The 27,367-nt window shown below is 34.5% G+C and overlaps 1 protein-coding gene across 1 annotated transcript in view; it reads right to left on the bottom strand.

Moving 5' to 3' along the window:
* Positions 1 to 27,367, bottom strand: part of CSMD1 (CUB and Sushi multiple domains 1) — a 1,002,456-nt gene that overhangs the window by 313,374 nt on the left and 661,715 nt on the right. Inside the window, exon 7 of the mRNA XM_085217921.1 lies at positions 15,306 to 15,383. Within this exon, the coding sequence (XP_085074047.1) occupies positions 15,306 to 15,383 (78 nt within the window). The remainder of the gene's footprint in view (positions 1 to 15,305; positions 15,384 to 27,367) is intronic.

Genomic DNA, 27,367 nt, shown 5'->3' with positions numbered 1-27,367 from the left:
AGATCTCCCTTCTTCAAAACTATTGAAGGTCTATTTAAAGTTATACATGTGATGAAATAAAATGTGCCATGTTCTTGAAACTCTATTAGAGTATCTATAAGAGGTTACAGCCAGGAAGAAATACAAAGCAGCTCATAATTACCAGATCCATTTCAGTTTACGTCTATTCAGAGTATGTAGAAATGTTATTGATAAAGATAACTGAGTATTAAGTGTATTTCTACAACGTATGGCAAGATATAAAACGAGTTTCTGTTTCTCCAACATTTAAAGATATCTAAGCTGTTACAGTTGTTTGCAACAGAGCTTAGACTTCACCCTAACAGTCCATGTTATAACCTAGAGTTCAGCAGAGTTGTCTACAACAGTTTTACGAATCATTTCTCATCAGCACAAAGAGCTTGTGCTCCCCACCAATATTTGTTACTAGATTTTAGCACATAAAACAAAGTTAACAGCTTAGCCCAAGAGGATGCTGAAAAAAGCACTGCACTGACTACTGTAAATTCATGCATTGATGTATTCATGTACTCTCTGCAGGAACATTTTATAGGCACGACAAAATAAATTTTCATTTAGATACTGAGAGAAAAATTATGACTAATTTTAATTCTGCTAGCCTTAAATTTAGTTTTTTGGGTTTTTGTTCTTGTTGTTTGTTGTTGTTGTTGCTTTTTCCTCATGTGTATATAAGATAAAAGAGGAAATAGCTGGGTTGGGTTTATACCACAGGCATCTCAAAACCAAACAGACTTTACTTTCTTGTTTATGGAAAAAGTACCGTTTTGGAGTAGACTTCCTGCCTTGTTTTAATTCAATCCAAAATGTGGTATCTCATATTTTATCAGGCTGTGAACAGCTTTCAGAGGCTATGAAAACTCTCAGATTATATCAAACTCAGTGATAGTTCAGACTATCTTACTATTTGGTTAAGACATTAGCAAACTTTTGTTGAAGGGTGAATCATGGCCAAAGTTTCAGTAATAATGATCAATCAGGAGTGATCCTTACTCCAGAATCTACAGATAGTCAGAAGACTGTGTTTGAGCCCCACAGTTCCACTTCTGAGAAAGAAATTGATGAAATAAAATATGACAATTACTATGAATGCTAAGATTGTGGAAATTATTCATGTTTAAATGCAAATCTGAATTACTGAGTATTGCAACAGAATCTTAACACTGAACTATTCTGTTTGTTGTTTTTACAAAATTAACCATAAAATTGTTAAAGGTGAACTTGTGATATAAATAAAATGGTTTTTTATTATTCATAATACACAGCACAAGGTAGAATTGCTCAGTTCCTGTGGGGTTGACCTGGACAGACTGGAGAGTTCAGTAGTAAGGAATCTGATGACATTTAGCAAGACCAAGCTAGGCAGGAATAAACATATAAACCAGTACAGATTAGGAGTTGACCTGCTGGAGAGGGGCTCTGTGGAGAAAGACCTGGGGGTCTTGATGGACAACAGGTTGGCCATGAGCCAGCCCTGTGTCCTTGTGGCTACGAAGGCGAATGGTGTCCTAGGCTGCATTAAAAAGAGCATGGCCAGCAGGTCAAGGGAGGTACTGGTGAGGCCACATTTAGAATACTATGTCCAATTCTGGGCTCCACAGTTCAAAAAAGACTGGGATCTCCTAGAAGGAGTCCAGTGGAGAGCCACAAAGATGATTAAGGGCTTGGAGCATTTTCCATATGAAGAAAGGCTAAGTAACCCGGTCTGTTCAGCCTGGGAAAAAGAAGAACGAGAGGGGATCTGATTAATGTTTTATAAATATCCAAAGGGAGGTGGGAAGCAAATAGATGAGGTAAGGCTCTTATTGGTGGTGTGTAGTGACAGGGTAAGGAGCAATGGCCCAAAACTTGAACATAGGAAATTCCATATTAACATGCAGAAGAACTTCTTTGTGGTAAGGGCGATGGGGCACTGGAACAGGTAGACCAGAGGGGTTGTGGAGTCTTCTATAGAAATATTCAAGACCCATCTGGACAGCTACCTGTGCGACCTATTGTAAGGTATCTGCTTTAGCAGGGGTTGGACTTGATGATCTCTTCAGGTTCCTTTCAACCCCCATGATTCTGTGACTCTGTAGGGTTAGTGGTGGGACTAACTTATCCAGGAAAACAAAACAAAACAAAACAAAACAAAACAACAACAACAAAAAAACATTCAATTTCATCCTCTGACTTGATCAGATACCTCTAATTATTTTTTGTTATATAATTGCCTTAGCTACTAGGCTAATAGCAATTCTGGAACAGGATTCTTTCAACCTTTTTTTCTATTTCTTACCTCTAGGTCTGAAAATGAGAACTCTATGGCTCTGGCTTACTGGTTAGGGCATTATTCCATGTGGAAGGGCACCTAAGAGAAAATTCTTGTCTCCAGAATGTTAAATATGTTGAAGCAACTGGAACAGCTTGTGCAAGTAAAAGATCCGATATTCCAGGTGCAACCAGAAGTGGGAAATTTCAGTTTGATGAAAAGTAATGAAACGTAACTGTAATACACAGCACTACAGTTACTGAAGCTTTACAGCCATTATATAGCATCACAGAAATCTTAGTAATTCTGATTCATCACAAATTTAAGTTATCATTATGCAAAGTCACCTTTTTAATCCAAACACCATTAACAAGAAAGATTTTAAATCACCTTTGTCCATATAAATTCTGCGAAAAGAATCTAAGACCAGGCATTTCTATCTCTTTTTTATAACATTTATTATTCCTTATATATTTAAAATAAGGAACCATTATATGATTGTCATAAAATATTTCCCCTGTTGAATAGATCTTTGATGTGCCAATTAGAATTTTACAATAATACAAAAAATTTTGCTGACCTTTTTCTTTTCCAAAAGAAGAATCAACACAGACTTTGCTAAGAACTGTCAAAAATATGGATGTAGGCACAATAGTCTTGTGGGTTGTTTTTTTTTGTTTTGTTTTGTTTTAACCTCTTGATTAGTATTTTTCTTCTCTTATGCCATCTTTCTCAGAAGAAATGTTATAACTCGAGAGCAATACAGACATGCAAATTTAAGGAGAGAATTCTTGCTGTCAGTGCTATTTTCTTTAAAATATATTTTCTCTGTTTTCTTGCTCTGTTGCAAAAAAGCTATGTATCTTTGATGTCACTTCCACTGGATTGAAAGACTGAGCCTGTTTTTCTCAGCTTCGTTACAGTGAGGGTACAAATGGTGAGAAGCAAGGATCACATATTTTGCACATATATTGTTTCATGAGGTCTCAAATGCCCTGTTTCTTTTGGATAGAAAGTTGCTACCTTTCCTCAGCTAAGCAGTTACAAGTAATGGTGTGAAATCCTTAATCTACAGGGAATTCTAAAGAGCTGTACAACCGTTTAAGCCTTTATAATTAAGTTTTTATGTCAGTTTTTCTTCCCAGTTAAAAGAGTGTGAAATGGAATCTGACAAGGCTTTTTTTTTTTTTCCTTTTTTAAGACCATAAGCTTAAAACTTTTAATAATGAATTTCTAAAATGCAAATGTAACTAACATATTTGTTTTATTTACATTTATCTGAAAAAATATTGCTTAAATTAGAGATTATTACAATGCTACAGATAGGGCTATTTATCACTGTCCGGGCTAAGCTCCTCTTCTCTGTTCTCTGTAACTTTCAGAGAATAAATTTTTGGATTTCTGCTCTAAAATGGATGTGTCCTTAATTTTCAAAATTCAAGTCTTATCAAGAGTAATTTAACTATCACTTTATAATGATGTAAACGGACATTATATCATTTTGCTTAAAAACAATATTTTTACAGATTTTTCTTATAAGTATTTTCACTCTTCAGTGTGTTGCAACTTAACTCTTACATCCTATAAGGAATTGTCCTCTAATTATCCTGTAAGTTTTTTTTTTTTCTGTCTGTAGAGTTATTCATATTAGGCCACATGCTAAACTGATGCAGATTTCCATCTGTTAAAAGCTGCATACCAGCTTTAACATTAATATTTATTTTTTCATTGAGTTCTGTTTTACAGAGTCTTAAAGACAGTCTACCTGCTTTAAGATTGATTATGCTACTCTAGTAGAAGGTGGCTGTGACTCATATGGCATCCATGAAATCTAGTTGAGATATGATTAATTAAAAATCTTTCAACAAGAGGGAATGTGCTGATAGCTATTATTGTACAGGCAGGAGAAATATACTGCTGAGGTAGAGCAAGATGATGTGTTTTGCTAAATATATAGTTTAACTTGCATGGTAATATATAACTACTTTAGCAAAATATTCATTCTGGCTGTACAAGAACTGAACTAGAAGAGTGAAAGACAAAATATAAGCTGGAATTTTACTGTCCTTCTTAACACAGTCTCTCAACATCATTAGGCAGGACTAGTTCACAGACATGGAGAACACATTACTAGCAATACGAAGAATCAGAACGAGGACTAACATTTTTATGTAAAATGAATGTAATTCAATGAAAACTGAATTTTTTTTATATCTATATGGCACTAACAAAAACAAGTTGCTTAGTGAGGTTAATTCTTTTTTTGTGTGAAGCTGCTATGCCTTTTTTTTTTTGCCTATCATTATAATGCTGTTATTATTTTGCATTTAAAATGCCCCATGATAAATGGGATTTAAGTCTTTACTGCCAGATCAGATTAGACATTTCAGATAATGCTCCAATTATCTGAATAATGTAATAAGATTAGTGCTTATGTATTCAATGCGTATAAACTTTGATAGAAAACGCAAAATGGCTAGTATAGTATTGGAAAATTCCAATTCCATAATCCAATTCCAGCTAGTTGGATAGATTTGTCTCTTCTTCTGCCAGGCTTTTTTTTTTTGCTTAAAAGCTTTAGTTACCAGTGTGTAGCAGCATATGGGCACTTTCATTAGCTGTTATAGAATAGCATTTAAAGCCTAAAATATTAATAATCTTGCTGTTCGAACGAAACATGACATGTCTATTTAACGTCTCTTTTTGTCTAACTTTCATCCAAAAACTGTTGTCAACTTTAACCTCATTTATCATCACTTTTCCTCTTTTTACATTTTTACCACATTAATTTCTTTATCGAGAGAGATCTCCTCTCTATTCTACACTCTCTGTTATTTCCAGCTAAATGTGCTGTTCAGAAAGCTTTTCAATGCTTATCCCATATTGAGTTAGCAGGAAGCAGAAAAAAAAAAAAACTTGAAGGGAGAAAAACTCATCAGGATTCTAGGATGTAGGCAAATTTTGGCTAATAAAATAAGTGCTTACTAAAAGTAACGTATTTACCAAAGAGCTTATCAATGCATCTGCAATAAGAAGAAAAAAGCATAGAAATAAGCAGCAAAGTAACCAAAATAAAGTGTGCCACGTTCTCTTACGTTTCCATGCCAACTTAAGTAGCTAAAATAACTCTTTATGAGAGAGAATGAAGGCTGTTTAAGAACTTGTAGAAATGGTTGCATATGTTGCACTCATTGAAAATGAGTATGAAATTAAAACTTTTACATTTATATGCACTTATTTAAAATGGAGAATTGATATAAACACATTTTTTTGTCTTTTAAACAGCAAACTAAAAACACTGATTACACAGAACCATAGAATCACCAGGGTTGGAAAAGACCTCTACAATCATGCAGTCCATCCGTATCCCTGTCAACAATATTTCACATTAAACCATGTCCCTCAGTACAACATCTAAATGTTTCTTGAACATCTCCCAGGATGGTGGCTCCCTGGGCAGTCCACGTTTCATTTTGTCCTGTCTTTAGTCTTGTAATTTATATGCTGAATTTACCTTTTTACGTATTACATTCCAAAGAAAAACATTCAAGGAAATATGCAGTCTTTCCTTTGTTTCTCAGTCTCCACTTTATCAGTTTACTCAAAAAAGTGAATTTGGAGTATCCACAGCTTTAGTTGATAAATGTGTTTCTCTTACCTTGAATATTTCAGCATTTAATCAGTGAGGTTGTAGAATATATCTCCAAAGCCTGAATTAGTAATATCTAATTATAAATGTTACAGAAGGAATTCATGTGGATGGCAACACAGCAACAAAGAACAAATCTGTATTATAGGTAGGGTTACTGCTTTCAACTATTTTTAAGTTGCTAAGCACTATTAATTTAAAATTCTTCCTTCTTTCATATGTATCTTTATCAAACAGTGGCTGTTAGAGTTTATTTCCTTTTCATGTGTAAAAATTGGATTTATTCATTCTTGGTTAAATGTTATTAAATATAAATTATTGTTCTCCATTCAGCTCCTTCATTTCTGATAGAGCCATGGGAAAAAACCAATTTCCCACATTAAAAAAAAAAAAAAAAAAAAAAAAAAAAAAAAAAGATGACTTTTTTCATGGAATGCATTAGCACCCCCATAATTTAAAATAATGAACTTGTATTTTTGGCAGAAGTGACCTTTAAATCAATGACATGCCTTTTCCTCTTCCAAAATCTACTAGAAATGGCCAAATGGGAGGCCTTTGGGAAACAGTAATTCAAGGATATCTACAGAAACAGGTTTTAGGCAAGTACATTCCAAATAAATGTCAAATTTAACAAAACACAAAAGATTCTGAAGTATGCTATCCCTGCAGCACTTGCTACTTGTAGACACAACTGGACTGGGTACTGAGCTGAAAGATGCTCTGTCCTGTACAACCACTAACTCTCCATCTACCAGGCCCATCCTAAGAGGAGAGCTGCCTCATACAAATATTGGGGGAACAAACTGGATTTAAAGGCATCTGTCAAAAAGTTTGAAAGTAAGATCAAAATTTGAGAAGAGACAAAAAAGAAAAAAAAAAAAAAAAGGAAAAGAAAGACACTACCTATACTACCTATGGATAAAATGGTAGGGAGATAAGTAGGGAACAGAATGGCAAACAGAATACACAGAGATGGATAATCATAAATGAGTGCTGGAGAGAGAAATGCAGGAGGGTTACTAATCAATTGGAGTAATGAAGGAATAAGAGAGGGAGACTGGCACTCAGTGGGCAGAATCTGGGATTGAGAAATGACTGGGTAATGACTTAATGGGGAAAAAATGATAACAGGAAGGAACAAAAAGATTTAGAGGAGACTATTTAATTTGATAACAGAATTTGTTATTGAAATGCTTCTACATTTCAGTAGGTGGATCCCTGCCAGCAATTTAAGTATCCACCAGCCACTCACTCACTCTACTTCCCTCCCAGTAGGACAGGGAGAAAATTAGAAGAGCAAAAATGAGTAAAAACTTTTTGGTTGAGATAAACAGTTTAATAAGTGAAGGGAAAAAAAAAAAAAAGGCCAAGTGATGAAAAGGCAATCATATGCTACCTCCCACTAGCAGACCAGTGCCCAGCCAGTCTGTATCCAAAGGTTACACGGAAATACTACTATTAGTTTTTACTGCTGAATATGATGTTATAGGACATGGAATATCCCTTTAGTTAATTCAGGCTAGCTGTCCCAGCTGTTTCCCCTCCCTAGCTCTTGTTGACCCCAGACTACTTCTTGGAGGGGCAAAGTGAGAAAAATAGGGAGAAGAAGAGTTCTTGATGCTGTGCAAGTACTGCTAAAACACTGGTTTGTTGTCAATATTGCTTTGGTCACAAATTGAAACACAACAGGTGCTGCCATTAAGAAAATTAACCTTGATGCAGTACGTAAAAGAAAGCATGGAAAAATAAGAGCTGAAACACTGAAAAATAGAAAAATGACTTTATCAAGGTTGGAGATTCATGATCCTTGAGGTCCCTTTCAACCTGGGCAATTCTGTGATTCTGTGATTGTGTACCTGACTGAAAATTAAAGCATAAAGTTCTAGCTTTATGACAATAGGGAAATGAGATAAAAGCCATCTCTGCTAAAAATCCTCTGTCATGAAAAAGCGCACTCATCTTATACTTGCAGACATCTGCTCAGGACTAGACCAGAGTACAATTAATGTAACTGGATTTGGGAAAAAAAAAAAAAAAAAATAAAAATTAAAAAATCCAATAACAACAAAATACATACTTAATTTTAAGTGATATTTAACTTGCATTTACTTCATAGATGCAACACAGTTAAGTCCAAGCAGGTGGTGTTGCTTCATGCTGTATTTTAATCTTAATGTAAGTACTTGGGGTTTATTACAAGAGATTTTATTTTATTTATTTGCTATTCTGTACTCCAGGTGCATTTTCAGACTTCTGAAACTAGGCCTGGTTAAATAATAAAAGAAACATGACTTCTCAATAAGAAACAGGTTCCCCATTTGACTTCAAAAACATGAAGGAAAATCTGATGTAACAATAAAAAACATCCTGAATAAAATAATATATGCCATTTGAAATGTCAGTTTTAAGAAAACGTACTGGTTTTTTGCTAGTGTCAATTTGATAATTCACTGAATTTATAGCTCCTCTAGCAGAGATTTTGAGTATCAGAAGTTCAGTTCAAAAGCATTAAACTCGGGAAGATATGCATACATTTTTTACACATCTCCTTTGCTTATGCAATAGAATTTCTTTCATGTTAGGAGCCTGAAGCAGAAAATGTTGTGACAGTGAGGTGACAGAAAATCAAATAAAGGCATGCCTTAGCAGACCGCTATGGACTTATGGAGATGCAATTATTCTCTGTTAAATTTAAACTTTTTAGAATTAAGTATTTTTTATAACCACCACACACGTTAAACTTCGATACATGATAATTTCATCTCTCTTCCCCAAGAAGTTCAGATTATATGACAGAAGCATACATCCAACCCAGAGCATAATATAGTCTCTTCTTCAAGTATGCAGAGATATAACAGAAAACAGGGAATTGGCATTTTTCTGGGCTGTTCTTTCTGTTTATATTGAACGGGAGAAAAAATAAAAAGTTGCATTTGATTTTTTTTTATTTTTTTATTTTTAAAGAACAATCTGGTACATTGTAATTTTGGGGGAAGGGCATATCATGTTGAATAATTTTCTCCCCCTAAATCAACAAATAGTCCTTTTCTTCCAAATAGAACCCAACGTATTTACTTATGCCTTGATTCCATTCTAGGTTGGTGGGTTTTTTTTTTTTTGTTTTGAGCCTTTCAAAAAATATTTCAAGTCCCTAAATGTAATCTAGAAAATTGATACATTATTCAAGCATTGGATACATTTTGTTACTTCTTCTCTTCCAAGTGAAGAAGGAATAGTAGACTCAAACTGGCCTGAAGCTGATAAATTAGCTGTCACCTAATAAAACTCTCTAGTTCCAAACATATCTGACACTGACGCTTTGCAGTTCTGCTCAGAGGACCTGCAGGAATAGATATATTCCACTATGACAGTCTAACAATGAGGTGTTATGCCAACACTGCAGAAATAATTTTCCATCGTTTCACAACAAATTCTGTAGAAGTAGAATAGTGCAAGACCTTCTGTCAGATTTGTGAGATTTTCTCCCCTAACATGGACTTAGAAAACTGGGATCTGAATACATATTCAATATACATGGACTATGCAGCTAGTATTAAACTTTAAAAACTGCAATGTTAGCCTTGGTGGAAAGTGCAAGAAGTGAGGATTCTCTGACTCTTCCAAAGAACTTGGCAATGAAAGATCTATATTATAGACCAGTGTCATACTTCTTTCCTTAATTTAAAATATTTTAACTTTTTTTTATTTTATTTTCCAGAAGTCTGAATTCAACCATCTACAACCTCTGAATGCCTTAATAATTTGATACATTATCTGAATCTATGGAGATTTCCTTCGGCCAACTTATTTACTGCCTACATCTATGTTTTTAATAGAGATGTGCACAGGAGTTAAGCCAAAGAAGTCATATAGAAGTATTAAGTTTTATATTTAAATTTCAGATGAGTAGTTAATTTACACAGAATTATACTTTGCTAAAAGCAGGTTGCTGGCTCTTAAGTCTTTGACTTTGAGAATAACAGAATTCAATGTCAATTTAGCCTACGGTATGAAAATTCACTTAATATAATCAGTAATGTACTGTAATTCTATGAAAATTATTTAATGGCAGTTTTAGCTTGCTAGCTGGATAACAATTCATTTTAACCATCCATAATTCAATCAGATTACATCTTGTTTCACATATTTTAATGGATGCTTTCTTCTGGTTATTTTACAAATTATATATGCAAATGATGTATTAAATAATTGATGAAGTACCTTGTTTTGCTTGTAGCTACGAGTGATGCTTTTCTTCACAAACATACTTAGGCAATAGTTCTCTTCACAGCAAGATTTTTTGCAGAGTATTTTAAAAGATATTTAAACTCCTGCAGTGATGAAGGCTTGCTTGGAAAGACCAAGTATAATTTATTAAACTGATTTATGAAGTAATTTATACAATCTAGTAGAATAGCAGTGTAGAATTTCATTGCATAGGGATACTTTTCTGAAGAGTGTAAGTTCTTTAACACTTGGGCAAGTCTGCATTATTTTATTCAGTGATAGAATGAAGTATATCCATGTAATTATCCTTCCTGTTTTAATAAAGCCTTATAAGACTGTTAGAGGATAATGCTGCAATGTTGAAGTCAAATTTTATCCTATAATATTCAGTAAAAAGGGAAATAGAATCATTAAGTGCTTCTTATATATATATTGTAAATGCTGTAATGGAATACTATGGGCTATTTATTTATAATCATGTACACGTATATAACAGATATTTTTAACATTAAAGATTTCAGAATCTCTCCCTTTATCTAATATATACAATTGCCAGTTTTTTAAGTATTACTTCCCTCTTTCTTTATTTTTAATTGAATATTCATTTTAGTATTCTTGTAAAAAGGCCTTTGGAAATAAAATGGGATATTTGCACACGTTAGGCCCACAAAATCTTTATTTCTAAGATTCATGTTTCCTAACCTTGTAATTAATACATAAATAAGTTGTAAGCTATCTTTTTTCCTTGTTTGCAGAGAAAAATGCTTTCCTTTTCAACTTTTGAAGGTATGATTTGAAGGTATGCAAAATATCTCTAATGATTGAAAGAGCTGAAGAATTCAGCCTGGTCACTCACAAATATTAACATTTTCAGGATGTGCAGTCTAATACATTACCTATGCAGGGAGCAACTTCTTTTGAGAACACCAAGAACTTCACACAGAATTCCTATAGAGACTAATGGGAGACATATTTATCATAGGGCTTAATAGTCTTCTGGTTTGGTTCCTTCTAAGGAATCTTACTCTCAAACATATTTTTTGTAAAACCTTTTCTTGGTGAAGTCTCAGTTTTCTTTACAACAAAAGTAGTATATCTGCCACTAAACAAAGATGCTGAACAGATGGATGTGCAGGAACAGTCAGAAAAGAGCTACAGATGAGTCCTGTAACTTTTTGCCGTTATATTGCAGTGTTTTATACAGAATATAGAAAACTGAGTTTTTTAAAGGAAAGTATTAGGAAGGAAGTAAAGAATGATATTTAGAAAAGGAAATTCTGAGATACACAATTCAAAATTTCTCTTTTTAAAAGGCTCACAGAAGATAGTACTACAGAATGAAATGTTTATTTCCCTCCAAAATGGTTAGGTAAAGTAAGTCTCTTGATATGCTATCCTTTTCTTATTCTTGTTCCATATTTCAGAAGTATGACAAACTGATTAGCCAAGTGTCAGAACTGGATAAGTAACTCCTCCCTCCTTCACATCAGACTCGTTCAGAAAACTTACAAACACTACTGTGTGCCCCAGAATTGAAAGCATTCCTGAAAGCTACCAATATTTCGATAATTGCCTTACTTATTTTAGTTGAAAGTGTGACCAATCAAGGAGATTTATTTAATGTTTATTTCTCCAGTACTTTAAAATTAGCTCTTGGTGACAGTGTATGTGCCTGAGGAATTTTCAGCTGACGAAATCTACATGCTATCAGGATGATGATGATGATGATTATTATTATTATTATTGAAACTTCCTCATGTTTTCCTCGTGTCTAACCTAAGCCTCCTCTGATACAACTTGCGGACATTTCCCCGGGTCCTGTTCATTGCCTGGGAGAATAGGCCAAAACCCTCTTCACCCCAACTTCCCTTCAGGAAGTTGTAGAATGCAAAGAGGTCTCCCCTGAGCCTCCTCTTCTCCAAACTAAACAATCCCAACTCCCTCAGTCGCTCCTCATAAGACTTGTGCTCCAGACCCCTCACCAGTTTCGTTGCCCTCCTCTGGGCATACTCCAGGGCCTCAACATCTTTCCTGTAGTGAGGGGCCCAAAACTGAACACAATACTCAAGCTGCGGCCTCACCAGCGCTGAGTACAGGGGGATGATGACCTCCCTGCTCCTGCTGGCCACACTATTTCTAATGCAGGCCAGGATCCCATTGGCCTTCTTTGCCACCCAGGCACACTGTCGGCTCATGTTCAGCCGAGCATCAACCAACACCTTCTAGTCCCTTTCCTCTTCACAGTCATCCAGCCACTCATCCCCACGCTTATAACGCTGCATGGGGTTGTTGTGACCAAAGTGTAGGACCCAGCACTTGCCTTGTTGAACCTCATCCCATTCACCTCAGCCCAATGATCCAGCTTATCCAGGTCCCTCTGAAGGGCCTCCCTATCCTCAGGCAGATTGACACTACCTCCCAATTTGGTGTCATCTGCAAACTTACTGAGGGTACACTCAATCCCCTACTTTCTGAAGGCTTTTCTTTCTGCATGCACAGGATGCCCCCTATACAATCCTTCTATTGTCGTGCTAGTGCTCAAATGTCTAGAGGTAATAAATAACCTTTGACAGAGTTGCTGGACAGGAATATTGCCATGAAAACATATTGACACAAGAGCTAACATCAGATTTATATTTTTCATCTAATCAGTTACAATGTCAGCTATAGTCAGAGTAGTTTTAGGAAAAGTCTGCAATCATTAAGTAGACAGCCTGCGGGGTTATTCTGTGTTAGAATACAAATGAGAGACAAGATGGATCAAGTATTTCCTTAGAGAATATTATCCATATACATAAGAATGATAAGTAAGGAAACAAAAGTGAGTAGGCTAAGACTAAAACTAAACAGATCAATAGTAAACCAGATGGAAAATAATCTGCTTCCTCTACACAGATTCATAACGTAGAACTCTCTCATTGCTCCTCTTGAGAGACCAGTTTAGATGACTAAAGGAATTGGATTTGGTCAGTGTTTATGACAGCCTAAGTACCGACGAGAAACAATTGTAAGAAAGAATCCACCAAAGCTGCCCATTTACTTTTTACTGAATTTACTTTCTTGCAGTTAACTGTTCCAGAAATTTGCCTAGTGTACTTAAGCCCCCAGTAGGCCCATTCACACTGGGTGAACTGGGACATTATTTTACTTCAAGTATCTTTCCAATTTCTTTGCATAAGTTAATCATTATTCAAATACATCTGCCTCACTGCTTGATATGTTTCCTTAAGGTGTAATGAAGGAAAAAAAAAAAAAAAAAAAGGCAAAGCAAAACCATTTTCTTTTCCTAAGGAATGACGCCTAATGTAATGCTTTCTGCCAAAGCACCTGTATCCCAAAGCCATGCCTTTCAAAAAGGGTAACAGAGCAGCTGAAATAAAGCATTCAGGAATCTGGGCAAGTTTGGGATGGAAAGGTGTGAGATGCTTTCTGCTTACATCTATAAAGAGAATGTTAAAAAGATTAAAATATTAAAACGGGGAGACAGGTAGTCTTTAATTTACTTTTCTAGAAATCTGCTCATTAGAATCAAATGGAAATATCCATTGTTAAATAGGAATTCATAGTTGAATTCCTAATTATTTTTTCCATCTACATGATTTTTGACAAGAAAAATAGTTAAAAACTAAGGGCTTGAATCATATGGAGCACAAAAAATATATCTGAATCCAACTATTTGTATTTTAATCTAATCATTTTGTTTGTTTCATGTACATGAAACTAATAATAAACTGAGACATGTAGAAAAGTCAGACATGATATAAAGCTTCACAAATCAAAACACAAAGAAATAAAAACAAAGGACATTATAGTTGAAGTCAACAGCAAACTGCCTTATAACATTTTTTCCACAGCCTTACTTCCACTTCCAATAATTAAACAGTGTCTGACAGCATGTATTCTGAGAGTGTAAGCAGAGATCATACAGCTCCTGGAAATAACTTATAAATAATGAAATCATCACTCAGATACAAACACCAAAGAGAAATAACAACTTTTTCTGCTACACCTTGCACAGAAAATTCCTTTGGAATACCACACCATCAATGTGCAATATTTAAAGCAGAAAAATATCATGCCTCTTTTGTTCCCTTGAGCATACCAATACACTCATTTTGCATTAAACAGTGCACTTCAGAAACACAGCGACCAAATTGAATCCCCTAGACATTACCCTTCAAGACACTCATTCTCTCTGTACTTGCAGAGTAGCATGCAATGAGGCAAATATTGCCTGAGTTTCACTCCATTGAGCTCAATGTTATTACAAAAAGAATTAACTTATTCAAATATGTTTTAGTCATTATACAAGCACTCTTAATTTGTTTTGGGTGCTTACACTCTGGCATTTTTTAGGCAAAGGGACCCTCTGCTTTCCAAAATATAAAAAATATATCTTTTTTTTTTTTCTTGTTTCAAAACTATCCTGATTAATGGAGAAATAGCTCTGAAGATTCTTGTCAGATTGTCAGTCATTCAGGGAAAATACAACATATATAAAAAAATAGCCTCACAATCTCACTGATAACTTCTTGTTTTTATCCTCACACTACATATGGGAAAATGGTTCAGAAATGTACTAAATAGATGTAATTCCAGAGTGCACTAAGCATACAGTGAAGGGAAGGTGATGCTGTGATTTCCATCCCTTTGAGAAGCTGGCAGCAGTTCTTAAACACTGCTGTGCTGCATCACAGGACTATAAAGAGGCAGTCACTAGGGCATACAGTGTGATAAGGAACGGGAAGAATTAGATCTGTGACACTAACTGAGGAGAAGAAAGTTATGTGCAATCCTCAATCTATAAAATGCTATGGTGATTTCATGGCCCCACTGTACTGATCTAACAAAGTCAGTGCGGCACTTTTCTTCCTGGACAGCTAATTTGGTTTCTGAATCTCTTAATTCTAAATATTCCAAAACATAAAAAGGATTTCTTTTCTACATATTCTTTTTTTTTTTTTTTCTTTCTGGCATTACAATGTGATATTCTGCATTCTACATCCTTTGTATTATCAGCAGAGTTCTAAATTCAATGACATTTGATAACAACATCACCATTTTATGACCACAGCTTCTCAACATTTCTCTTTCTGTATATTCATTAGAGCTCCAAAAATATATGTTCAGACACTAAAGGTAATGGTAGAAGCAACTTACAGACAGAATTTTTGTGATTACTGTCTTTGCTGGGCAACATCTTGACTCCTCTTGATTTCAGTTCAATTGCTTTTTTCACTGACAAAACAAGCAAAGAGAAAGAAAACAATTTATTATTAAATCTTGTAGAAAGGAAATGCAACAGTCAAATCAAATACTACAGTAACAAAAATGCAAAACATAAATAAAACAGATTGAAATAACTGTACTTTCTTTGATAATCCAAATGCACTTTTACGAAAATATAAATATAAATTATATTTTGCAATTTTTTTTTTTTAAGAGACATTATCTTTTTGTAGGTTTTACAATATTTTGCATTCGAGTGTCCTTAGGATCAAGAAGAAAAATCTGTCCTACTTACATGTATGAATTAGCAATGTTTGCCACTGCATATGGCAAATCTGAAACATTTTTAAAATTTATTTGGAATGTACAGTACATTATATGCAGATATCCAAAGACCACTAGCTTTCAATAAGATAGTCATATAATTACTTTCATCTGATTCATTCTTCAGCAGTAAATGTATTTTTAATTCTGTCTTCTGAAATGGTTGAAGTTACACAATTACAGTATTTACAGTTTGGCTCAACCAAACACTTCTGAATCTACAGGAAAATTTAAAATGAATTAGAAAAAGAGCTCTCAAAGAGTCAAGTTTTGAGAGAAAGGACAGATGCATTAGAGTTTTTAACTGTTTTCGCTATTTTTACAGCTGAATAGATGATAAACTCCCCAATTATCCCTAATAGGATGGTAGGACATGATAGGAAGAATCAGAAGCAGAGAAGGAGGAAGAGAAGGAATTCATGCAGCTACATGCCAAGGAAAAGTGTGAGACTGAATCTGAATTAAAATGCTAGGGAAGAGAGCAAAAATGTAGGACACATTCACACGAAAATCATTAGTTCTGATGCAATCGAAAATAAAATCAGATACGTAGAAAAGAAATATGCACCAAGCCTAGAAAATTCATAGCAAAGTAGATAGTGACCGACTTACAGTGTGTATAAGCCTGCTAAAGGTAACATCACAATGCATGTCTGTCAGTTACAAAAAAAATAACAAGTAGTCCTTTCCCAATTCATATTAGATAACTTTATAGCTGGCAGTAGTTTATGATCTTAAAATTGACACATTTATCCTAGACACAAACATAAACAAAAATAAACTGAAATATTTTAAAAATTGGATTTGTACTTTCTATCATACAGATGCAAAATAAATATAAAAATTAATACAACAAATTATGTTATACTTTTCCGTCTATGTAGGGGACAAAATTTATATTTGCTATGTACTGATCTGTATGCAAATATTTCTGGAAAGTGATGTAACAGAAGTCTTCATATATCACATCAGAAGTGTGATTATTTTCTGGGGTTTTGTGTGTTGTTTTTTTGTTTTGCTTTGTTCTGTTTTGTTTTTCTGTACTGTTATTTTGGCAGCTTTTGCAACCTCAAAGCCTACCTTCAGTAGGCTTTTCTTAAGCCTTGAAACTGGGCAAACAATACAGAACATATTTTCTGTGCTATGTACATTGCAAAATGTTACACAGTGCAGAAATTTCCAAGTCTAATTTTGAAAAACAGATGTTGAAATTATGAAAAATGATAGAAAGACAACGCAACATGGGATGAAATGGATTTGACAGAAGCATGCTCTTTTTTTTAAGACACATTATACTGAGATATTAATGCACGCAGTAAAGCTGATATGCCCAAGAGCTTCTGGAAGTGCATGGTTTTCTTTCTAGCATTTACTAGGATTATTTTCTAGAATTTAGATGCTAAAATTTCCCTCAAGACCTGCTTTATGTTCTGTTCTCTTAGGTTGCTTAGCCAGACTGTTTAATTTTTTCCATGTTTAACTTCTTCAACAGAATAGCTGGGAACTTGTCTGGACTTATGGTCACATTTTATTACTACCTGTCTCATGTAAAACATGAGAGCTATTCTTTGAGAATTAAAAATCCAAATTGCTTAAGTCCATGTATGAGTAGTAAAACCACTGACTCATTAGACAGCAGACAGAGAAAAAGGACCCTATTCTCCACTTTCTCTTTGTTCTGTGACTCTACTTTAGGATGAAAGGGGCAACAATCACTCTGATTTGTATGGAAGTTCAGTCTTGATGGCATTATTTAAACATACTTGAAATATGCTTCCCAGGAATGGGGATAAATGATATCCATTGGCTTTAGTTTGAGATACAGTGGACAGATAGCTAAATTAAAGCAAGAGGAGTTGTGACTTCATATAAGAAAACTTTTTCATTAATAGGATAGTTGAGCATTAAAACAAGTTCTGCACTTTCCACTCCTGGAGATTTTTCATGCCCATAAAAAGGCATCCTATATCTCTGAAAGAACATCAGATAAGGGATTTACAGTACTTAAGATCAGTGATCTAAAATGTATGTTTTATGAAAAGAAATAGCTACCTCAAGGGGGCAATTCATCTCCTTATAAGACAGGCACAATGAATCATCCTCTGAAGATGCCTTTTCATCTCCATGAAATGTAACAGAAACATATACCGCTTATTCAAGCTAGATCCCTATATTCCAGACAGTAACATTAGATGACAAGCTTTTATGTCTGGAGGACTTAAACAGACAAATGTATCTGTCAGATGCAGGGATCCAGAAGGTTAAATGAGAAAGCTCGAGACATAAATACCACACTTCTTGTGTTAGTTTTTGCACATGGACTTTGAATAGTATATTTTTAAATAGAATTAAGTTAATATAACATGTAAAATATACACTCATCAATTACTGAAAAGAGAAATTGAGATTTGAGGGAACAAGCTCAATCTTCCATAACATTGAAGCAACACTCTAAATTGCATTTTTTTGGAACCATTTAAATCCAATTTCAGTTATCATTTCTGAAATATTTCTTTTCTACTTCCTGATTGCTTCTTCTTTAAAAAGGTTTTCCTGATTTTCAATATAATTTGCCACTTATTAGCGCAAAAAGAGGAACAGTTAATGTCAAACATAAACCCCTCAAATGATTACTTTTTAAAAATTTACATAGCTTTCTGCAGTCATCTCTTAAACATTCAGTTAACCTAACTGAATTAAGTCAGCTCACCTTTTTGTTTGAATCTTAAATTCAAGACTCCCCAGAAGATGGTAAACCCATTTAGAGAAGATGGCAGAACTCAATGAAGCTGAAGACAATCTTATCAGACCACTGTAATTCACCTGTGGTATTCCTTGTGCTAATATACTATAGCTATATTAGACATGAAAAGAATATATGCCCGATATTCTTTGAATGGGTTGTGAATGTTAAAAGTAAATTGTAGAAGTTGTAAATCTTTTTTTAAACCTATGATTATTATGAAACTCTTAGTTTCTAATATATTTGAACCTGTGTGAAGAAAATACATTTTACTCCAAGCACAATTACCTTGCTGAACACATTATGACAATATAGTAGAAGCACATTATAAGAAAGAATGAACCAATGAGAAAAATTTAAACTTCAGCTACAATAAGGAGGACAATAATTGAGGTACAAAAATAAAACTAGTTATGGGACATTAGATAGACAGTCCTTACGCATTTTGAGGATATAAGAAAATTGTTACCTCCAGTGAGAGAGAAATTTCTGCACATATTTATATGGTTAGAGCATAGACATGTACTGCATGCATATTTGTTGTTTATGAAAAGTACTTCCACAAAACTAAAATGCAAATATTCACAAATTTATGTTAAAATAATCAAGTAAAAGGGTTTTTATACATTTGAGACCTACTGTCATTCTGCCATTGAAATGAGTGAACACTGACTCACTCCAAGTTAAGTATAGTTAAGTTTTTTCTGTGGCTCAAAGAACTGGAAAGATAAAAATACGTTAAAAGTTATATACTTCTAGTGTGGATTTCTAGACAGAATGCACTTTAAGTGCACCAAAATAAACGACCCTTGAATTTTTTATTCTTGAAACTGAAAATGTCACTGATTGTAAGTCATTGGTTGTACTAGCTTTACTTTCTAGAGCCATAAGGCACTTCAGAACACTATGATTTCTCTAGATTTCTACATCTTTACAAGTGAGCAGGAAAATCTTCTTCATTTTATTCTGCTTACATTCATTTCCAAGAGTGACTAATGCACAAAGCAATTGCTCTACTGCTGTTACTTTTGTGGAAGCATACTATACAAAGCAGCTCATTACAGCAAGGATGGTTTCCTACAATTCATACAACAATGACTGGTTTTAAATGTTGTGGTTTGTTTTCTTTTTTTCCCCGCTGTTTTGTTTCCTAGGATGGTTATTCGTAAAATGCCCTTCCAATCTCAGGTATACTCCAAATTGCTCTATAATTTATTCAAGAATATTAAATCTGATTGCTTGATTATTTATTATAGCTTTAAACACTGTGTTTTTGTTTTTTTTTTTAATTACATACAAATAAATAAAAGCACGTGCAGTCAGATTTTCAAGTATGCTTTGCACATGTGTATTTTCTAATATATATATACTTATCTATATATATTTTCTCACATGCAATAACTATACAAAGTACAAAGTTATAGAGAATCAGGCTGTGGGTATGTGAGCAGTTCTGGAAGCACTCCAAGCAAATTTTTAACTTTGGGAGAATTAATATATTTTCAAGAGTGATATCAATAATTTATATCTTAATCTCTAATGACACTTTCCTTTTAATTCTTTCCAAATCCACCAAAACTTGAAAACAGTGATAACCTATCTGAAACACACACAAAGCCTCGTGTTGAGAATTCAATGGATTTACATTTATTTTTTTCTCTGGCACTGGAAGGTGCTTTTGAATGGAACTTGTAATCTAACAAAAATATTTTAACATATGCAAGTACAATTTCAAGGGAATAAATCTAATTTTCTATAATATTTATTAATATATCATGAGTGACTTTTTTCTGTGGTTTATTATGGTCTTGCATTCTACGGAGCAATTCAATCTCATCTGATGTTACATTTGAAAATACTCTGAGAGAGGTCCTACAATACTGGCAGCACTGTATTTTCTCAGATGTAAGAAAACGTTTCAGTTTTCTCAGAGCATGCTGCGTGCTGGGACTATAAGAGAAAGTTTCTAATATGTTTTTATATGGTACAAACATGTGCTAACCCAGAGAAAAATATAAATAAAAATTAAAAGAAATAATAAAATATGTAATCCATTAAAAAAAAAATACAGTGGATATTTACATGTACTTTCTACATATCCATAATTAAATATTTAATGGTAAATCTAACTAGAAAATAAACTGAACTTTGATTAATCAAAGACATCTCTCTAATAAAACATTCCTCTCAAAACTAGATAAATCAAGATCTTAGCAAAAAGTGGTATCTGACTCTCTTCTGCCTTGCTTTCTCTATTCCTTTTCCCCAAAGTCTACAAGTTAAAGCTCAAAGAAAAATTGAGCAAATTATTAAAGAAAAATAGTCTATTGTTACAAAAACACTTCTGTAGACTGAAGTCAGGGTTACTCATAACAGCACCCAAAAATCATAGAATAAAATCAAAATCTAAAACTCTTGAAATTATGTGACTACATAGATACATGAACACAATTTCTATACTGTACAAACAATGTACTACTGAGATTTAAAGCTTGTGAGGGATGTGATTACATCTGAACATGAGCAACTCTAAACATTTCAGGGAAAATAAGATGAAAATATTAGAGATATCTTACAATTTAATTACAATTTAATTGGATAATATTGGAAAAGACTGATGAGATTCTACCTGTTTTCCTCATATTCTTCCTGGCATTTTTTATTTCAGAATTGCAGGGGTTGGAAGCGACCTCAAAAGCTCATGCAGTCCAAACCCCTGCTGAAGCAGATTCTCTACAATAGGTCTCAGAGGTAGGCATCCAAATGGATCTTGAATATCTCCATAGAAGAAGACTCCACAACCTCTCTGAGCAAACTTCATATTAACTTCAATTACTTGGTAAAAAAAGTATTGCTTATTGGTGAAATTGTTGAATGGAAGTTAATGAACATTTCATAGTGCAATCTTCCACTAACAATTTAAGTCAAATGTAGGGCATTATACTCACAAGCATCACCTTAAGTATCGGATTTCAGTAATAATGCCTTACTTACAGAAGTATGCTTTCTTAGTTGTTATTATGGTAAGGATAGAAAGTCCACATTCTAAACTTGAACAGATCAATTTTGCAATAATGGTTAGAGGAGCAATTCCTGTTGGAAGCACCCATGGGCTATGTCATCAGTACGACTCAGTTTGGTGATTTCCTTGAAGCACTGTTTGTTTGTTTTTTTCTCTGACAGTAATTAAATAGTAATTATTTACGCAAATAATATGAAGATAGGAAGCAGTCATCTTCCAAACCCAACTTCTTCCACTGTGAAGCTCTTTTTTTTTTTTTTAATAGTTCTAGGTTGTAGTAGTTTTGGAAAGAATTTTCAAATTGCCTATATTACAACTTAAAAAGGTTGTATTTGTTAGGCATGTATTTCAGGTTGCCTATGAATTTCAAGGAAAATATGTCTTTTCATTATTGAGCAATGCTTGATTAATCCTGAGTAAGCTAAAATCTCTACAAATGCAAGATAACAGGTAGTCTTTGGCACCAAAAAATTACAGTCTTATTCTCTGGTTGTATAATCTTTCTAGGAAAGGCAAGATGAAAATTTGTAAGAAAACAAATATGAAAAAATGAACTGGAAGTGAAGATGGTATAAAACACAAATAAGTGTCTATTTGCAGGGCATAACTGAGGAATAATTTCGCCCAGAAATGGTTTTGATGAGCTGTGATCCACTTTGAACATTTAAAAAAAAAAAAAAAAAAACATGAAGAGGAAAACACATTTTCTCAGAGATTGTGGAGGGTGTAACTATGATTTTGAGAGTATGAAACTGATTGATTACTATATTTTACCACATGAGAGAAGAAAGATATATAGAGTGCAGTACACAGGTCATATCAAAGTCAGATGAATTCTAGAAGCATGCAGTCAGCTAACATAATATTGTATTTGATTCAATTTACCTCCATTGAGATCTACTACAGCTATAGCCTGAGAATATGTAGAGTACTGTAGGGTAGGATTCTGCAACAAAAAAATGTAATGCTTGCTGTTTGTTAGCACATTCTTTGTAATAGTCTTTGTATGCATCTTTGATGACACACTGTTTTTTTCCGGTTACCCAAATACTTGGCTATACTGCCAGGTTTTCCTCCTGTATGAGATGACCTGCAAGGCCTCAAAAGTTGGCTCTCACTCAGACCTAAAATATTCTGACATCATCTACCAGTATTTCCTCAAGCTGCTTCTGCTGCTGAGTTCAGCTCTTGGCAACCTTTCACTGCAGTGGAAGTGCAGATCTTCAAAGGTGAACAGCTCCTAGTGATCACAGGTGAAGCTTTTCCTTACCATCAACAAGCCCACTAACACTATACAGAATGTATCTGAATAGTTCTCTGTGGTCAGGGAACGTAGAATTCATTTTAAGTAAGAAATCTCATATGAATAAACAGAAATTGAGACTAATAAGCACCTGCCCCAGGAAACACTTAAGTCCTCCGCCTTTTTTTTTCCCCAGTTGCCTTCTTGCTACAGCAGAGGAAAGTACTTACCTCTCTGTACTTCATACATTGAGAGAGAGTGGAAGAGAGATTTATATTACAGCAATTTACCTTACATGATTTTCCAGTTTAGAAAATAACAGAAATAACATTCGTAGGGTTATTCCTAGAGAGAATTAGCAAATTTACCTCAGTACAGTGCATATTTCAAGATTTTAAAATTTAATTTCTTTTCAGCTTTATTTTTCTGATTTTCTTGAAGTTGAATACACCTTCAGAAACAAAGTATTATCTTAGTTCAGATTGGACTGCAGATTCTAATCAAGTGCTCTGTTTGCCTTGTTCTAGTGCCTCATTCTTTCTGGATTCTCCTCTAAACCAGTGATTACAGGATACTACCATTTTTTTAGCTCGGAGGAAATGATCTGTAATTCACATTGTTGGCAGTTTCGGTATTCTCTCTCCAGTCTGCTTATAGATCAAGCATTTCTTTATCACTCAAAGTCTTGTGTGACATGTAAATTGATTGTGAACTATCCCTAGAATTTATTCTGCTTCATTATTGTCTATCACACCATGAGTTCTTTCTGAAAATTCAGTATTTATGAGAATGAAGAAAAAAAAAGAGCCATAGTTAGTCTTCCCATTCACACTGCATTGGTTTAGCTTTATTTTTTAGAGACTATGGTGTGGCGCTTTCTTTTTTTTGTTTTCTTTTGTTTTGTTTTATGTATTTTTGACAGGCTTTTCTCCTTATAGTAGCATCACAACTTTTCAAGTGAGGGGAAAATAATCTGTTGAGTCTTGTTATGAGAAGCCAAATCAACATTCTCAATTACTTAGAGCGAGTCTAGGTCGATTTATCAATGACAGAGCAAGCTTTAAAAAGTTTTTTTGTTGTTGTTTTTCTTTGGGATTTTTTTTTTTTTTTTAACATACAGCATATACTCTTCCTTACCGTTTTACAAGCTCAGCTTTAGAAATGCTAAAGCTTCTTCTCTTTACAGATAAGCATTTTTTCTTGTCAAGTCTCTCTTCATTCAATATATCAACAGAAGCATTTGAAAAGGGAGCAATGTCCCAGATCTTCTTTGTGTTATTTCAGCAATGACTGATAACGCCATTCAAATGACTTTAGCTATAAGTTATCACTCAATGACTTCTTTGCCTTAATCTTCACTGGAAGGGCTCTCGATGTACTACCCAAGCTGCAGAAAGCAAAGACAAAAACTGGGAAAAGGAAGATCTGCCCACTGTAAGCGAAGATCAGGTTTAAGACAATCTGAAGAAGTTCATGGGCCCCAACAAGATCCATCCATTCTATTTGGGATGGAGTTCTGAGGGTACTGATAGATGAAGCTGGTCTGCAAGAGCAAGGTCCTACACCTGGTTTGGGGCAATCCCAAGCACAAATGCAGGATGGGCAAAAGAAAGCAGCGTTCAGGAGTAGGATTTGGAGGTGCTGGTTGATGAAAGACTCAACATGAACCATTAATGTGCACTTGCAGCCCAGAAGGCAAACCATATCCTGGGTTGCACCAAGAGAAGCATGACCAGCAGATCAAGGGAGGTGATTCTACCCCTCTACTCTGCTCTCATGAGACCCCACCTTGAGTACTGCGTCCAGTTCTGAGCCCCTCAAAACAAGGACATTAAGCTGTAGAAGCAGGTTGAAAGGAAAGTCACAAAGATGATTAGAGAGCTGAAGCACCTCCGCTACAAGAACAGGCTGAGACAACTGGAGAGGAAAAGGCTCCAGGAGGATCTTCTAGCAGCATTCCATTACCTAAAGGGGGCATACAGTAAAGCTGAAGAGGGACTTCTTATAACAGTGTGTAGTGACAGGATAAGGGGAAATGGCATTAAACTGGAAGAGGGTAGATTTAGACTAGATATTCACAAGAAATGCTTTACTGTGAGGGTAGTGAGACACTGTTACAGGTTGCCCAGAGGGGATGTGGATGCTCCCCCCCTGGAGGCTTTCTAGTTGATGGGGCTTTGAGAAACCTGGTCTAGTGAGAGGTATCCCTGCTTATAGCAGGGGGGCGGTTTTACGTTGACGTTGATAGGTGATGGTAAAGATCCCTTCCAACACAAACCATTCAATGATTCTACAACTAAACTGCACACTTTTAACTGCACTTTTGTTTTTCCCCAATGCATTTTTTACGTGCAGCATTTGGTATTTTGGGAAAACTGGACTTGGTGTTCTATTATATCCATTACACTCACACACACATCCTCAAAGAATATGAAATACTCTTCAGCAATCACCTTGGAAACAGAACAATTTTTCACATAAGTACTTGTAAGTTTATGTAAGGAATTCTATAATAAGTTCTTCAATAAAAACAAGGAGGATCCTTGCAAGCTTTGCTCCTCAGCTATCTACTTCCTAACTTTCCCCATGCATCCTATTTTTCCATTGGATCTCTAGTTTAAACTGACTCACTGGAATAATCCAAATCTAGGTTCTATCTAATAGGCTATCCCACTGTTTTTCTCACTAACACCTTTCAAAATCTTCCCCTACTAATCAGTATTACAATTCCAGAGAGCTTCACAACAGGCATAGATGTTTCTCCTCTATGACTACCTGTAAAAGCTATAGGCTCATGATCAGCTGGCTTCCTTGTTCCATCAATCCAGCAAAGCACTGCCTGTCATTACCAAACCTTCCACATGCCCCCCGCGCTGGAAATCTCTGCATGTAGTTCTAGTGAACAAATGATACAGACCCAAGAAAAATTGGTGTCATAATAGATTTTTACACAGATCTTTCTCACTCTATGTGTATAAGGTGACACAGACTCTGCAAATTTTTAAAAAAAGCACAGCCATTTGTTTTCCATTAACCTTCTGTATGTCACTTGGCTGGCCACTTGCTTTGACAGACTGTTTTATCTCTGCTGTGCTATCAATATAAAACATATCATAATAAAACAAGTTCAGCAAGCATCAAGCATTCAGTGCTTGCAGGTGTCTCCTCCACAGTTCTGGAAAACAGTATCAATACAGTCTGCACAATCAACATATACTATCACTGAACATACTGAGTAGTGCATGTAGATAGTCTCTAAAAAATAAATCATATAATAAGATCCTTGTTTGAATGTCTCTTACACATTGTTTCAACTATAGTGTCAAAAACTCATTTATGGTTCTCAAAAAACATCTCCATAGTATCACCCATAATCACCAAAATGTTTTTCAGAAAATCCCATCCTGAATTCAGTATTTCACCATCTTCTCATGTTTTGTTGAGAAATGATATCTGTGGTCTGAAAACATCTCCAAAACCAGACCTCTTATACTGATCCATCACCCAGCTGAACATGAACAGACTCTTGGCTAATGGATAATGAAGAAGATGCAGGTGTGGTAAAACTGACACTCTTATGACTATAATCTCTTCTGATGCAGAATCTGCGTGCATGTTTTCATACTGTAGTAAATACAAAATAATGAACCTGTTTTTGTGTTTGCATATTAATTATGCATATTTTCTTGAAAGCTGTAATTTAATTTGCTTATCTTGATCACTCACATATATGCTCTGATTTTAAATTCCTACATCCACGTTTTACTATTCTCTTTGCATTGCTAATAGCTAGTCTTAAAAATTAGTGAGCTCTAGTTTCTTCAAAATTTTCAAGTACATATTTCTGCATGGAGGTCATTTGTTAAGTATCAGTTTCATTATGTCAGAACATAAGATGTCTTAGAAGATGCATAGCCTTGGAACAGTGGTGCTTTTGAACCCATACTTTGGAAGTAAGCATAACATGATTCTTAACAAAGAGTAGTTGGGATAACAATGCTTGCTTTGGAAGCTAAACCATTTGAACATATAATTTAAGTTTTATATTTTATTTTGCAGCTAATTAAAAAAAAAAAACAAAAACAACCAAAACAACAACAACAAAACGAACAACAGAGATGTATAAAAACATGTACCAAACTGATACATGTCTTTTCAACTATGAATGCAGTATTTTGAATTCAGTTTCAGTGAGGACAAAAATCATACTAAGCAAGAGCAGAAGAGTGAGTAGCTGCTACCATATCAGCATTTGCTTAGTAGTGACATACAGCAACTAAGCCTGCAGCACTTTTAGATAAATGCTTTTTTTTTTATTATTTTTGATAACTCTAAGTCAACTTTTGAACTTTGTTTTGTATTTCTAGAAAAATACATATTTTATATCAAAACAGACATGAGAACTAATCTCTCTCATGAGTGTCTATTGCCTTTATAAGCTGGTATGAAGAACAATAAATCTAAAGATTATTTCTAACGTCAAATGCTGAAGAAAGCTTCAAAGCTCTAGAAATGGGGGGAACAGAGGCAACTTTGAAGTAAAGATGTGACAATAAATGAACAAAATTAATTTCATTAAAAATTTTTAAAAGACATTAGAGGAACAGGTACTTTAAGCGGTTACCTCTTAGAGATTACACATGCCACATACACATTAACAA

Source organism: Meleagris gallopavo, chromosome 2 (assembly GCF_905368555.1).
Source record: "Meleagris gallopavo chromosome 2, MGAL_WU_HG_1.1, whole genome shotgun sequence".
NCBI classification, from domain to species: Eukaryota; Metazoa; Chordata; class Aves; order Galliformes; family Phasianidae; genus Meleagris; species Meleagris gallopavo.
Note: the sequence above shows the minus strand (reverse complement) of the source record. Positions and strands in the feature narration are given on the sequence as shown.